This window comes from Opisthorchis viverrini (genome assembly GCF_000715545.1).
Source record: "Opisthorchis viverrini unplaced genomic scaffold opera_v5_7, whole genome shotgun sequence".
Taxonomy (NCBI): domain Eukaryota; kingdom Metazoa; phylum Platyhelminthes; class Trematoda; order Opisthorchiida; family Opisthorchiidae; genus Opisthorchis; species Opisthorchis viverrini.
The window spans coordinates 2,265,054-2,278,247 of record NW_008751663.1 but is presented as its reverse complement, the minus strand read 5'-3'; the positions used below and the strand labels follow the sequence as shown (position 1 = coordinate 2,278,247).

The following is a 13,194-nucleotide window of genomic DNA, read 5'->3' as shown; positions in this document are numbered from 1 at the left end:
CCAGTAAAGGATCAAATGGGCTTGGACGTTTAGCGTCATTTCGGTCTTGTGAATACTAGAGGCACAAAAGTTGATTCTCTCCATGGCAGCAGTAAGCAGCTTCTGTTAGCTAGCAGTTTCTAGGATATTAACAGAGTTCCAACCCTCGGATCTGAGCTCATTCATTTTTCAGTTTGGGTGTTCTCTGTCGAGAACAGTGGCAGTCAAGATCAGAAATATTCCATGCTTTTCGGATATGTCCGCTATTTCTATTGATGTAAGAAACACGGAATCCGAACATGACATAAATTTCCTGAAAACTGTTCCCTTTCAGAGTGGGTTATCAGAAGAATTTACCGTGCAGTTTAACAATTTAACGTAAAACTACCATACATCATTACCAATTAGGATAAAAAAATCAAGTTTAGAAAGTGTCGACAATGGGCAAAATCAAGTTTTTGCTTGCTATGTGGACGGGGTGATGATTAGAATCACAAGCCTGTTTATTTCGGTTAGTATGATTAGTCCAATTCCAATTATTTTCATGGACAAGGCGAACACTTTAAGGGATGGTAAAGATGAAAGAAAAATCGGCCGCTTTTGGGAAGTACACAATATTTCAATATTCTTTTGCTATGTAGGCGAAAAAGTTATTATTTCATAAATGGTGGAATTTTTAAATTCGGATTTTCTATTTAAGTACTGAAGTGCTGTTAATCCATGTTTGTTCCCGGATTTATAAGCTGCATTCCTCCAAATTCAATATAATGTTAAGTTGATCCTCCATTCCTGTTTAGGGCAGCGATGTTGCAAATGAAACTACCTACTAATGACAAGGACTTAGGGGCATAATCAGTAATTAACCGCTTCTGATCCACTACCAATTGTTTTTAACCTACCATATATTGAGATCGTTCAGACGTTATGCTCATATAATGCATTTTGCAGCGAGGCTCATTCTCTCTCTCCAAAACAATACCTTAATTCACCCTTGACCATATGACAGTATGCATGACTTTCGTCCACCTTGACTGGACTAGTTGTAACTTGTATTCTGGCTGCCTTGTTAACCGGAGAACAATTCAGCAAATTAACTATGTGCTAGCTAACTGCCCCTCAATGAGCTCTTTTTGATAATAGTCTTATGGTCTACTGATAAGAGAAACACCGTTGCGTTTTAGGATGTTAAACATGCACTTGTTCAGTACGTAATCAAAATCTAATTTTCCGTTATCAAATCGAAAATGTGTATTTCGAGTGCAAGCTTGAACAGTTCACTAGTTTTGAATAAATTAGGCATTCATGACCTGTACTTCACAGCTCATATGAATAAAAGAGGTGTTGCGCGAGTAGCATTGCTAACTTGATATGTCGTTCCTTCTGGGGCAAAAATTTTACCCTGCCAGTATAAGTAATATGACTTAAAAAGTCAACACGCTATGCTTGCTTTATAACCTTATGTATAGGAAAAAAAGTAAACAATTGTGCATCATGTCAGGGCCTCACAGGCTGTGAAGAGTCAGTGAGTATTCTATACAAAAAAGAATATCATAACCCTTGGATCTAGAATATCAGCGCTAATACAATCCAAATATCAAACAAATCTACAACCAGAATGAAGTGGCACTATGAAGTATTGTGAGCAAGAATGGTGAACTGATAAATAAACAAGCAGCTATAATTTTTCCGTCATGAACGTGGAAAATTACGAGTCATTCTTTGCAAAACACCTTCAAATTGCTTCTGTATTTTGTGTGAAGCTACCATCCTTCAGCCTTGATTCTCACACTAAAGTGACTGGGAGGACGCCAGCAGTCAATCACCATGCATCGTTCACCTATAGAAACCCTCAAAAGAATTTGCACCAATCTAACCTCAGAGCCTGTTTGAAGTACTTTTCCCGAAATATCGGCACAGCTTGTCTTCAACTAATTAGAGTTCGTATTTAACAGCGAACGAAATTCCATCCGCATTCACATGCACTAGAAAGGTGCCAGGTAAACCGGTGAACCACAGAGGAAGTTTCTCAAGAACGTCAGTGTGCCTGCCCTTTGTTTCTGCTGCTTCGACTACTGCTGCCGTTTTCAACCAAACGTCACATGCAAGAGGATCGCAAGCAGAAGAATGGAAAAGAAAGGAAGGTTTGTTTCGCTGCGAGTGAACATAACAGAAGCATTTTGGTCACATGATAGGCCACGGTGTGTGTTTGGGGCACAGAAACCGGAGATTTAGCTGTGGAAGCTTGGTGTTTTGGAACAAAATAGCGGTATTTAAAAATCAGTCGTTCGTTAGAGTGCAATATAGTTCAAGACCGTCAAAAGTGCCAAAAGGCTTTTATACTTCCACATAAATTGCCTCTTTCGCGGGGAGAAAAAAATTAGTGGCGTAGATGTTTTATGGAGTAAATTTTGAACACTAAATAACTGTTTTTTGTTAGCTTTTTCCACGTAATTTGAGGCAAGGACGAAACTTGCGCTTTATTACCACAGAGAGTTTGCAGAACTAACATCCTAGGTTACTCAGCCTTTCGGGCATAGAATTTGTAATAGTAAGAGGCAATCAGATATTATTACTGTCCTACTGCAATGGTCCAAGGTTATCCAATGCAGTGCGTATGTGTCGGTCATGGCCACTTTACTGATCGTTTTGTTACGTGCACGGTATCTCCTATAGGTTCGTGGTTCTCATAGAATACCACAATGATTATTGACATGGCCCTCGGACGAGACAGAGAAGATATTCCGATCTCTTGAGCTATAGTAGTATCGTATGTTAAACTTCAGAGTACACATTTTAAAAGTATTAAGCAAATAATTTGCGGGTCTGAATATTCACATATGATGGGAGCACTAGGTTTGTTGTTGAACAATCATTGTTGAACAATGATATTGTGCTATCGAGGATGATGATGGCGGCCGAATACTATACCATGCTGTCGCCATAAACCTTTACGATGGGTACTCAGCTTGATGGTGGAACAGAAGCCACGGCTGTCGTCCACGTTATTCCGTTTTACGCCTCAGTCTTAAGTTTCCGCTTGTGGACTTCAATTACGGATTCTAGCTCGCAGGCGTTTTTCTTGCTTGAGTTGTTTTTCCAGTGCTCCATTAGCTACAAAAGATGTGCTTCAATGTTCACTTCTCTTAGCGTGGGACCGTGTTCTAAAAGCCGCAGTCGGTTGTATAAGTCTGTTGTTTCCATAAGCTTACGACTCATCCGTTGTAGAATCTCCTGCTCGATTGTCTTCGGCCGAATACTATGCCATGCTGTCGCCATAAACCTTTACGATGGGTACTCAGCTTGATGGTGGAACAGAAGCCACGGCTGTCGTCCACGTTATTCCGTTTTACGCCTCAGTCTTAAGTTTCCGCTTGTGGACTTCAATTACGGATTCTAGCTCGCAGGCGTTTTTCTTGCTTGAGTTGTTTTTCCAGTGCTCCATTAGCTACAAAAGATGTGCTTCAATGTTCACTTCTCTTAGCGTGGGACCGTGTTCTAAAAGCCGCAGTCGGTTGTATAAGTCTGTTGTTTCCATAAGCTTACGACTCATCCGTTGTAGAATCTCCTGCTCGATTGTCTTCCAGTTCAACCGATACAATAGGCATTACGTTTGATATCTGCCCACTTATCGGATAATGTGATGGTAAAGAAGAGCATTCCAATGTCGCACAGTACAACCAGTAAGGCCATTGTCATGTACACAAAGTGTAGCAACCAGCTGCAAACGACTGTCGTTTTCTACTTCTCAAATCTACCTGCAGGTCAGATTGGTCCTGCTAGCACAATATGTCAATTTTTTTGGCCAACACGCAGACCAAGGGTCGCCGCAGCCGTAGTCTGTACGGTAGTCTATGACATCGGACACAAACTTGAGGCATGAAGGGAAAGACTTCATCTGGCGAAGGTCGACGAGTAATAAGAAAGACAGTAACATTCAGGCTTGCAGTCCACCACTCATAAGTGTAAACAGTACACAATCACTTGCAAACTTGAAAAGACGGACCTGGATCCGGTACTACATATCTAATAACAAAACGTTGAATGACTGTAGTATGTCACATGGAAGCAACTTGTAGCCAGGCTGAATTATTTAAGCTCACCATGAACCGCTTCGGTCATAAGGGATCAACTGCTGTAGGTGGGAAATGAACTAGGCCTGATTGAGTTTTACTCACCATCCTCAGCACCGTGAATGCCACCCATGATGGCACTCATTCTGCCTTCTGATCGCCCAGATTTGACAAACTTCCTAATTGCAAAACCATCCGCCTTTTGAAACAGTTTGTTCGCGTTTATATAAAACAATCTGTGCAATCGCAAATTAATATCGCAGAACAGAAGAGAACTAAGTGCATCCACCAGTGTTTCCTTCATTTCAACTATGGACCACTAACCTACTACATTCCCCTTATCAACAAACCTAAATGTGTTAAAGTGATGCTCTTGAAGCTTTGAGCTGACAGACGCAACAGGATATTTTGTGTCTGGGTGTTTATTGAGTGACAACCAGTTCTTAAGGCAAAAAAACCAGACTCTGTTGTTAATCATCCTTTGTCTTGTGAATTAGGAAACATCTGGTCTCAGGAACAGGTGAGCCGTAAAAAAACTTGGTAGACGATTCGGCCATTAATATCCTGCTTATCTGCCTGAGACTAAGACAGAATCGACCGTACTGCCAAAAGAAAAACTACACATAATTCGCCATAGGTAACCATGGTAACGGATACAATAGATCAACACCTTATCTTCCAGGCAAGTGAACGGAACGAAAATATGGACTGCGTACACCAGCTCTATTCCCAAATGTCGTTTGTGGCAAATTTCAAAAGACAGTGGCGACCACAAATGGCATATTCCACTATAGATGATTGATGGGCATCCCAAGTGAGTGGTTTCACAATTTGGCAAAATATAACCCTGGAGTTATTCTATTAGACGACAACAGCCAGTCACCTAAGATGGAACGATTCTAAAGACAATGATGGAAATGTATTTTGTTCCAATGACCAACACGTGGGTGTTATTAACAAGACCAAGTTTGTTTTAGTTTAGTGTGTGGAGAAAGTGACACAAGTGATGTGCCTGCGTATAGCACTTGTAGATCAAAGGTAGTATCACGGACCTTGGTCAAAACCTTCCCGATGATTTGTTGAGCAATATGAATGGTTAATAATGTGCAAAACACAGTTGTGCGGGTCTCGCGGGCCTCAGAGTTTCATTGGAAGAAGCTACGAGTGCAGGAGACATGCTCAGTTTCGTAGTCCGTTGTTTTTGTCGTCCGTGGCAGCTGCTCTGTTCACCAAGCCGGCCAAGTGATTTGCATCGGAAGCCGAATGCAAGCCAGTAGCTTGACAAACAGATCCAGCGTCATCTGATCATCGGCCACCAAACACATCCTGGACGTCAATACTTGGACATATTTCCAACGTGTGTGTTACTATTAACGTCATCTAGATATCTTACACTAGACGGAGTAGCGTCTCACAAATCTCTGTACAAAACTCCATTTTAGGCAGATGACAGAATTCGTACCACTGAAAGGGAGAAGGCTTCCGCTGCGGAGCTGCTTGATAGACACCAGCCGAACAGTTTTAGACTATCGAACAGGGAAGCAAAACTCTCATATACATCATGTCCACAAAACTGAATATCCATCTTCTCCCTGAACGCGTCTTCCTGAACTTTCTGAATATCGACTGACTGTTACTCAAATGCAAGCAAATGCTACATAGCAACTCCGCAAATTCCGTAATAGATCTCAATTTCCAAGAGACGCAAAGCGTATTTACGAGGAAAAACTACTCGCATCACCATTAGTAGTATCCACGTTACTCCACCAGCTTCTCGTGCAGCAGCCAAGAATGCCACCTAGGGCAGCAACTGATTGTTTTTGAAACCGAATAAAACAAATCAGGACAAGTGTTGTTCTTTCTTGATGTACCAATTTTTTATTCACAAATCCATCTACTGAAGCACTCGTGTCCCAAAATCTTTTTATTGGCTAACCCTACCTGAAGGTGTTGTCCGAAATGACATAACGGCACCCACGAATACCGGCCAATGTATCTGAGACTGCTTCTGAGAAAACCATGGACAGGTAAGGTTTCACGCCTTTCCTGACTAGGTATACACCAAACAACGTTCTCAGCTATGATTCTTGCTTATTTCCTGCGAATCACAAAAACGGGTTGATAGGTTGAGAACAATGAGCACAATATGAGTTCAACAAAGATAAACCAAAAGGGAAATCATTGGGTTCCTGAAAGCCTTCTGTACCAACCCTGTCAACCAAACTGGGTTGCGATCGATTCTTGGCACCACTGTTAAAGCTGGAACATTGAGAATCTACGACACTCACGAAAATAGCCTGTCGTCCTGACCTCAGTAAGGCTATACAAAAACTCTCCTTAATTCTGCATTATCACAGTGCAAAAACCAATGACCATGGATTGGTCTTATGGTAGTCAAGTAATTGTGCGATTGTTGCTAAGATATCCAACTGTGAACTCTTACTCTACACTGCGTTCAACCTTTAACCCTTCAATCGCATTCACATGCCTTGAGTCGTACGGTAAAGTCTGATGTTCATACTACCCATAACCGTTCAGTACGCGCTAAACTGTTGTCCACATATTACTATGGATCAAAGAAACAATTGAAACGTCCCCTAGAAAGTTCAGATTAAACTTGGCTTAATTGTGTTCAGATTGAACACTGCTCATATTGGTCCTTTCGCTGAAAATTTAGAAAAACATGGGACGCTTTCAAAACCTATTTTGCTAGGACACTCTACTAAGGAACGCGGAAGCGACAAACCAAACTGATTAATCCTAAAGTGTGCCACTCCCGAAACAGGCTATAGAAGTATTCGCGACCTTCCCACTTTGTGCTTAAAATATTGAACGAATAGTAACTTATGAAATGCCGCTATCTCTGTTTTATCGCCCATAAAAAACTCGCTCACGAATTATGGAAATATTTCGAATACACACCTGCCCTTTGGCAGTTTACCTCCTTTTACTTACTGTGATCACTGAGCTCACAACGAAAAGCAACGCGGTAACAAACACATTTTTATTTGTTTTCCAGTTATTTTCAGATTGTTTTTCTGTCCCGTCCTCAGACAATCCCTGAAGAAACGTGGTGCACTCAGATAAAACTCAAGGCATCAATATTATTATTGGTAGCATAAAATCTGTTTGGTTGGCTCGAGATTCTTAGAAAAATAACTGTTCAAAGCCAGTCTCTGGTCTCAGGCGACAGGTCTTTAAACTTCATACCGCATCCACCTTGTTGCATTCGGGGTCAATTGGCCCAACCCGTTTAGCTAAATCTCAAGTGGGGAATGAGATGTCGATTATACTGTTTCGCTCTGGTGACGATTTAATCTCAAGGCATAAACTGTGGAGGGCTCCTTCTAACACCTGTTACTTCTGTTGAATGATCCAGTTGGACGCCAGCCAAAATCTCAACACATCTGACTTTTCTCAGCAGCTCTTGTTCACAACTTCCGTCTGGGCTGTCCGCGCAGAAACGATAGCCCAATTTCCGGCGTTGCTATAATCTTCTTGTGATTTGTCAGGGTCCATAACCCAAGGTCCACTTATAGGCACCATATTGGGGATGAGAGGGAAATTCGCTTAACTTTGCCTACACTACTGAATAGGACAATATAGTGTACGAAATACGACAGCACTTAGATGAAACAGTGAAGCGTGATGAACGCGATGTATAAACTCAGTATAAACATCAGAAGGAGAACACTGAAAGCACCAACAATGTCAATTTCATCAGCGTTCCTGAGTCTGTCAGAAAAACCTACAGCTCTTAGAAATGTCGGCTGTGTTGAACTGGTGACTTAAACTGAGCTAGAACAGCCGAAATGTCTGATGAGACTAGTTTGGGCCAGGAATCTAATATTTCTGTTTAGTGTGTTACAACATTGTTCATACTCATAGCCAAAAGCGTTGGCTGCCATCGACACTGCTAATGACCCATGCTCGATTAGTGTTTAAGACATTACATTTGTTCATTACTATTTTCTCCTCATTAAGTTACGTTCTAAATGACTGGCAAAGGACACTTGCACGTTCCGGACACAGAAAGTACACGGCAATGATACATGTTGTTCACAGTGAATTACGTCAAAAAAGCTTGCATAGGAACGGTTCGGTGTTACCGTTTAGTGACACCTGTTAAAGTACAGACGGCCTCTCACACTAACTGTTTCGGACTGTGAAGCGTACATCCCGAAAAACGAGACACGGAATTTTGCAAAGATCTACCAATAGTCTGCTCCCTCTAGCTTCCATTGGATAAACTGGTGTGTTGCAAAGCCGTTGTGTGATGAATCGATCCAGCTGACAGAAGGCGGTTCAGTTGATGGACAAAAACTAGTCACTAATAAATTACCTACATACATGGTTCGACTGGAAAACAAAGAGATATCAGCCAATTCAAAGCAACCAATGAATGAAGCAGAATATGCTATCCTCAAAATCGAAATCGAACCGATAATGTGGGCCGACAAGCGGTGGTCTTCGCTTCAAACGTGACAAATATTAGAAAGCTTAGCCATTTCTACACGTTTTCAGCATAGTACCCTGATTTTTGACAGGAAATCTGATCATAACATGGAAGGTAGAGGAGGATGTTCCAGTGAAAATTTGCTTCACGCTTCAGTTTTTCGCAACGCTAATTGTTTGTGTACTAACTGATGAGAAGGAGGCGATCAATTTTTGATGTCATTGGAAATCTAATTTACGGAATTCAGCAGACTACAGCAAGAGTGCAAAAAGAAAGTAGCATATAACCGGTCTTTTTACGGTTATGCCCTGAGGGGATATATGTTGATCCTGGATAGTTTATGCTGCCATCCGGGTGAGTACAACCGTTCAATACAATAGGAGCACTGGTCAAAGCTCTTCGTTTGAGTTTCTGGGTTAACCTTCTGTATTCTTTGGTGTCTTATATATTTCAGATGCCTTATGTTAAAACTTTTGCGCTGTACCAGGTTTCATTTTATTGTTGATTGGCTTTATTTTTACTATTTAGTTTTCTGACTATTGACATGTACATCTAGGTGAGTACGCTCAAACTAAAGGGAGAACAAATTGCTTATTCTTTTAACTTCCTTGGCGTGGGCTGTCGGGTTCCTTGTTTGTTACCGTTGTCAACTCACAAAATGTACCATATTTTTCTGGACGTTACTGTGTTGCATGTCACTGTTATTTGTTGTGCTGTACTACATTAAATTTTACTCCTTTTAGTTGGACTTATTCTACTTTCAATATGCTCCATGTGTGGATCTATAGATGATTTGCTGCTACACTTTGAGCTGCAGGCTCGTCGATTTTTCTCATTGACTACTGCTGCATTATACCATGCTGAATTGTCATAATTTGAATTATTATACCGTATTTTATATGACTGGGTCTCACTTCGCGTTTGATTTACATAGATCATGCTAAGTGTCATGCCTATAAGGTGCTATAGATGACTCTGTACTACCACGATCGTATAGGCCAATCTGAATGATGGTGGGTGCCGGTTAGCCATACGTGTGTGCCTACTTGCGTATCATGATTTGTGAGGGCCACCTGGCAACTTTAAGTAACCAGTGTGCTTCAACTCACCACTTGTCCACATCCAACAATTGTGAGCTACCAGTTGGTCATGCTGATGACTATCGAACAACCCCAATCGGATTACCCCCGCACCATGCCTTACTCTTCCAGATTTACACCTGCTAAAGGGCGCTTGGTTGAAGGCAATTGGGGTTCAGCGCTGACCGCTTTGGCAATATTTAATGTGAGTGTGCTTCAATCGGTATAGAATGAAGTGAGAATCCAGTCCAGAAATGGATACCAGGAGGCCAAGTTGATGTCAACACGTCGGCTACACATCTGTGATGTGTTTCCCTCATGAGATGTTGGACAATCAAGCAGAATTGTCTATAAAGTTGACCACACTAAGCATAGGTTTGCGGATGCTGATACAAAATATGTTTAGTTACGGTATGTTATGGATCAAAAGTAACTTTAAATTGAAAGTTGAACTATGCGTGCCAGACGTGGTGCACTACTCATAAGGTTGCTGAATATTCCTGGACAACCCACGACTTGTTTGGCCCTTCTTGGGCTAATACGTCAACATTATATTCTACTTGAATCCAAATTGCGCAAAATTAGCAAAGTAATTTGTTTTTGGGGGCAATCGCCTGGAACCCAGCAGAATCCCCCGTTTATAAAGTTCTTAAGCAGCGGAGTCTCACGCGAAACCAAACTGGCTTGCAAATGAATGTGCTTCGCTAATTATGTTTGCCAGGTTTGTAAACCTCCGGTATAAAATGCAAGATTAGTATAATTGCAACACCAGTGAAATTCCAAGGTGTCAGGTTTACTTTCAAAGAAAACGTCTTAACATCGTCACTCCCGAATTCGGAAATTCGAGAAAAACCTAACCCTCGTGTACATGAACCCTAGCAGAGTGTATTTCAAACAAAATGTGGATAATCATGTGTTGGATCCTGAATTAAACATAAAAGAGTGCAGCTTGTAATTATTAGCCAAAAATTATACAGATGGATGAATGAAAGACGTTAAATGACCTAAGCGGGTCTTACAAAACAAGGATTCTATCGCTTATCTTCCCAATTGAGAGGTTTCAAAATGTCTCTGGAAAATTATGCCTTTACTCAAAAGCTAAAATCTACTGCAAAACTGCGTCATCCCTTGTGAGGATCCGAAAGCCAGGAAAGAATCGGAACCGTTCTTCTTTCCACCGAAAAGCTCAGTAATGGGTCATCAGACTTCTCATCGAAAGGTTCTCTATCAGAACCTTGCTCGAGGTTCCTAACCTTTTGCACTGGATGGTTCTTGGTTTTTGCATTCACCTTGAGATCTCAGTCTAAGCTTTATGAAAGCTCTTTTGAACTGAAAACTCCATGAAATGAAGGCAAAATATCCTGCTGATTTATTTGATCTTGTTTTAGAATTCTTGACATTTGTTTCGAGAACGTATATCACAATATCATGTACCGTTAGGTAGACCTTCTGAAGTAAACCCTAGAAAAAATATTAGGTCTTGTGCAAAAATCCAAACAGTGGGTCGCTTTCGGGCCACTGTTTTTTCAAAAGTAAAGTTTTCGCAAACCTCTGAGCCATTCATCTTCCAAATGTATCTGCCAGTTTTTAATTCAAGGCTAGATTAGGGCTCTTAAGACAATTGAGATGATTAAGAACAGAAACAGAGTAAACTGTCCTTAGATCCTCCATGAAAAACGCAGTGAACTGGGGTAGACCAAGATTCAAAACATAAACAAAACTCGCCGTGCAATTACGACTTGGAAACAGAGTCAAACTGTTTACAGTACAATTGTGTAATTTAAGGGCGATTTGGGTGTGACTAATAAAAAAACGGAAAAACCAAATAAACTGCCTGAAAAAATTTGTCCTCACTCTCTCTGCATACTGGCTTAATTGGTACGCTTGTTTACAGTTGATTCGGTTTCCCTAAATCAGAATGTCATGGAAAGGGCAAAATGGAATATGTGAATTTAGGAGCGCAAAGGATGCCAACATGCAACTATTCTTTTTCACCATACGTTGGTTCGGTGTTGTTGAAGGGTGTGGACAATTTCTGTGTGGGTTTGAGAACAGCTATTAAACTCCTAATTGCAGTTCACAGGATATTTCAAACTGGATTGTGTGTAACTGCGCGAAACTAGCGTGACCATACTGTTTATGAGAATGAACTATATCAGCTTCGTATGAAGTTCTCTGTGGGGTGCTGGGAAAGTTCTTCAGAGGAGAAACATGGATGTGAGTTTGATATTTGAAGAAATTACACTGAAATGAACAACAAAGAAACATGTCGAAAATCTTATCACTGTATAAAACCATGCTTGCTTTGAAAGCTGCTCTTGTTTTCATTCGACAGTGTTTGGTTCGATTGGTATTGGGTTTACTGCGATCCGGGACTGATCTACCATCCAATAGTGGTTGATAATTTAGAGGCCTGTGTATAGTCGTTAAGACTCAAGCAATTTTGCATGGTGCCCAGTTTGGTGCTAGCAGTAACCTGCTGATACTCGACGGGCTAGGGTAGACGGACAAGGAAGTAGAAGGCTATTGGGAGCCATCATCTAGCTTAAACGCAGAAGCAAAGGAATGAACACCAATACTAAATCTTTTGTAACGACTTGACAGCTTCCTTCGTTAATTCTTCCAGGTTTCTTTGGGATTCCGTACTTCTATGGAGATATTGCCATAATTGTGCCTTCTGAGGGATGCCGACTGGTTCGCATCAGATAGTCAGGCGGTGTACTTTTGGTCGGATTAATACCAATACGGTAACCTCGTAGTACAAAAGTAGTGTATGTAGGGTAGGTTGCCGTGTTATAAATCTTCTGTGGAACCAGCCGATCTCCCAGGTTGTACACATGAGGGAAGAAGCTTCATCTTTCAAATTTACTACCTCGACAGATAGCGCATCTTCGCCAGAGGACTTCGCATTGGTAGTGTTGTGGAATATGGGTAGCTCGGGTGTGCTGACTGGTTGTTTGTCTGTTCGCCGAGCTTGGCAGTTGGATTACAAACGTTTCATCACCAGTCGAGGTGAATTCATCAGTGCGGCGTCCAACCGTTGACAGTAGACGTCGCTCGCTCACTTTCACGCTTCAAACTGGAAACGGTCCGAATATCCCTTTCACAGTTTGTCTGTGGCTACAAGTTTGAGCTATGAGATCACTTGCTGCTACACACGACCGGCTCATTTTGAATTTCACGGTTTTTTTCGGACGCATTCAGACTGTATGAGTTAGCGCGCCAACCATCACGGTCAACTGTCGAGTGGTGAGAGTGTGCGGTTTTATGACTCATTTTACTAACCTACGCTTCCTCGAAGGAGGGTGGAATTGCTGCCTCGGGAGATAAGACAATGCTATCCACGGAGGAAAAGTAAAACAGTCACATTTCTGTCGCATAGAGAAACGCTGCCTCGCAACACAATAGCCCTTTGCTTGGTTGCCTTTCTTCAACCTTTTCGGTGTCGTAATACCTCGAGGAACGAAGTTTCAGCCCACGATTTACACGATCATTGCACCGTTGAAGATTAACCACATAGAGAAAGCCTCGCAACACAATAGCCCTTTGCTTGGTTGCCTTTCTTCAACCTTTTCGGTGTCGTAATACCTCGAGGAACGAAGTTTGTTTC

At 41.5% G+C, this 13,194-nt stretch overlaps 2 protein-coding genes across 2 annotated transcripts in view; one reads left to right on the top strand and one right to left on the bottom strand.

Moving 5' to 3' along the window:
- Positions 1-13,194, top strand: part of T265_00722 (hypothetical protein) — a gene marked incomplete at both ends in the record, with an annotated part of 96,201 nt that overhangs the window by 41,470 nt on the left and 41,537 nt on the right. Inside the window, one exon of the mRNA XM_009164571.1 lies at positions 12,465-12,596. Coding sequence (XP_009162835.1) covers positions 12,465-12,596 — 132 coding nt within the window. The remainder of the gene's footprint in view (positions 1-12,464; positions 12,597-13,194) is intronic.
- Positions 1-13,194, bottom strand: part of T265_00721 (hypothetical protein) — a gene marked incomplete at both ends in the record, with an annotated part of 111,869 nt that overhangs the window by 60,292 nt on the left and 38,383 nt on the right. The window lies entirely within an intron of this gene.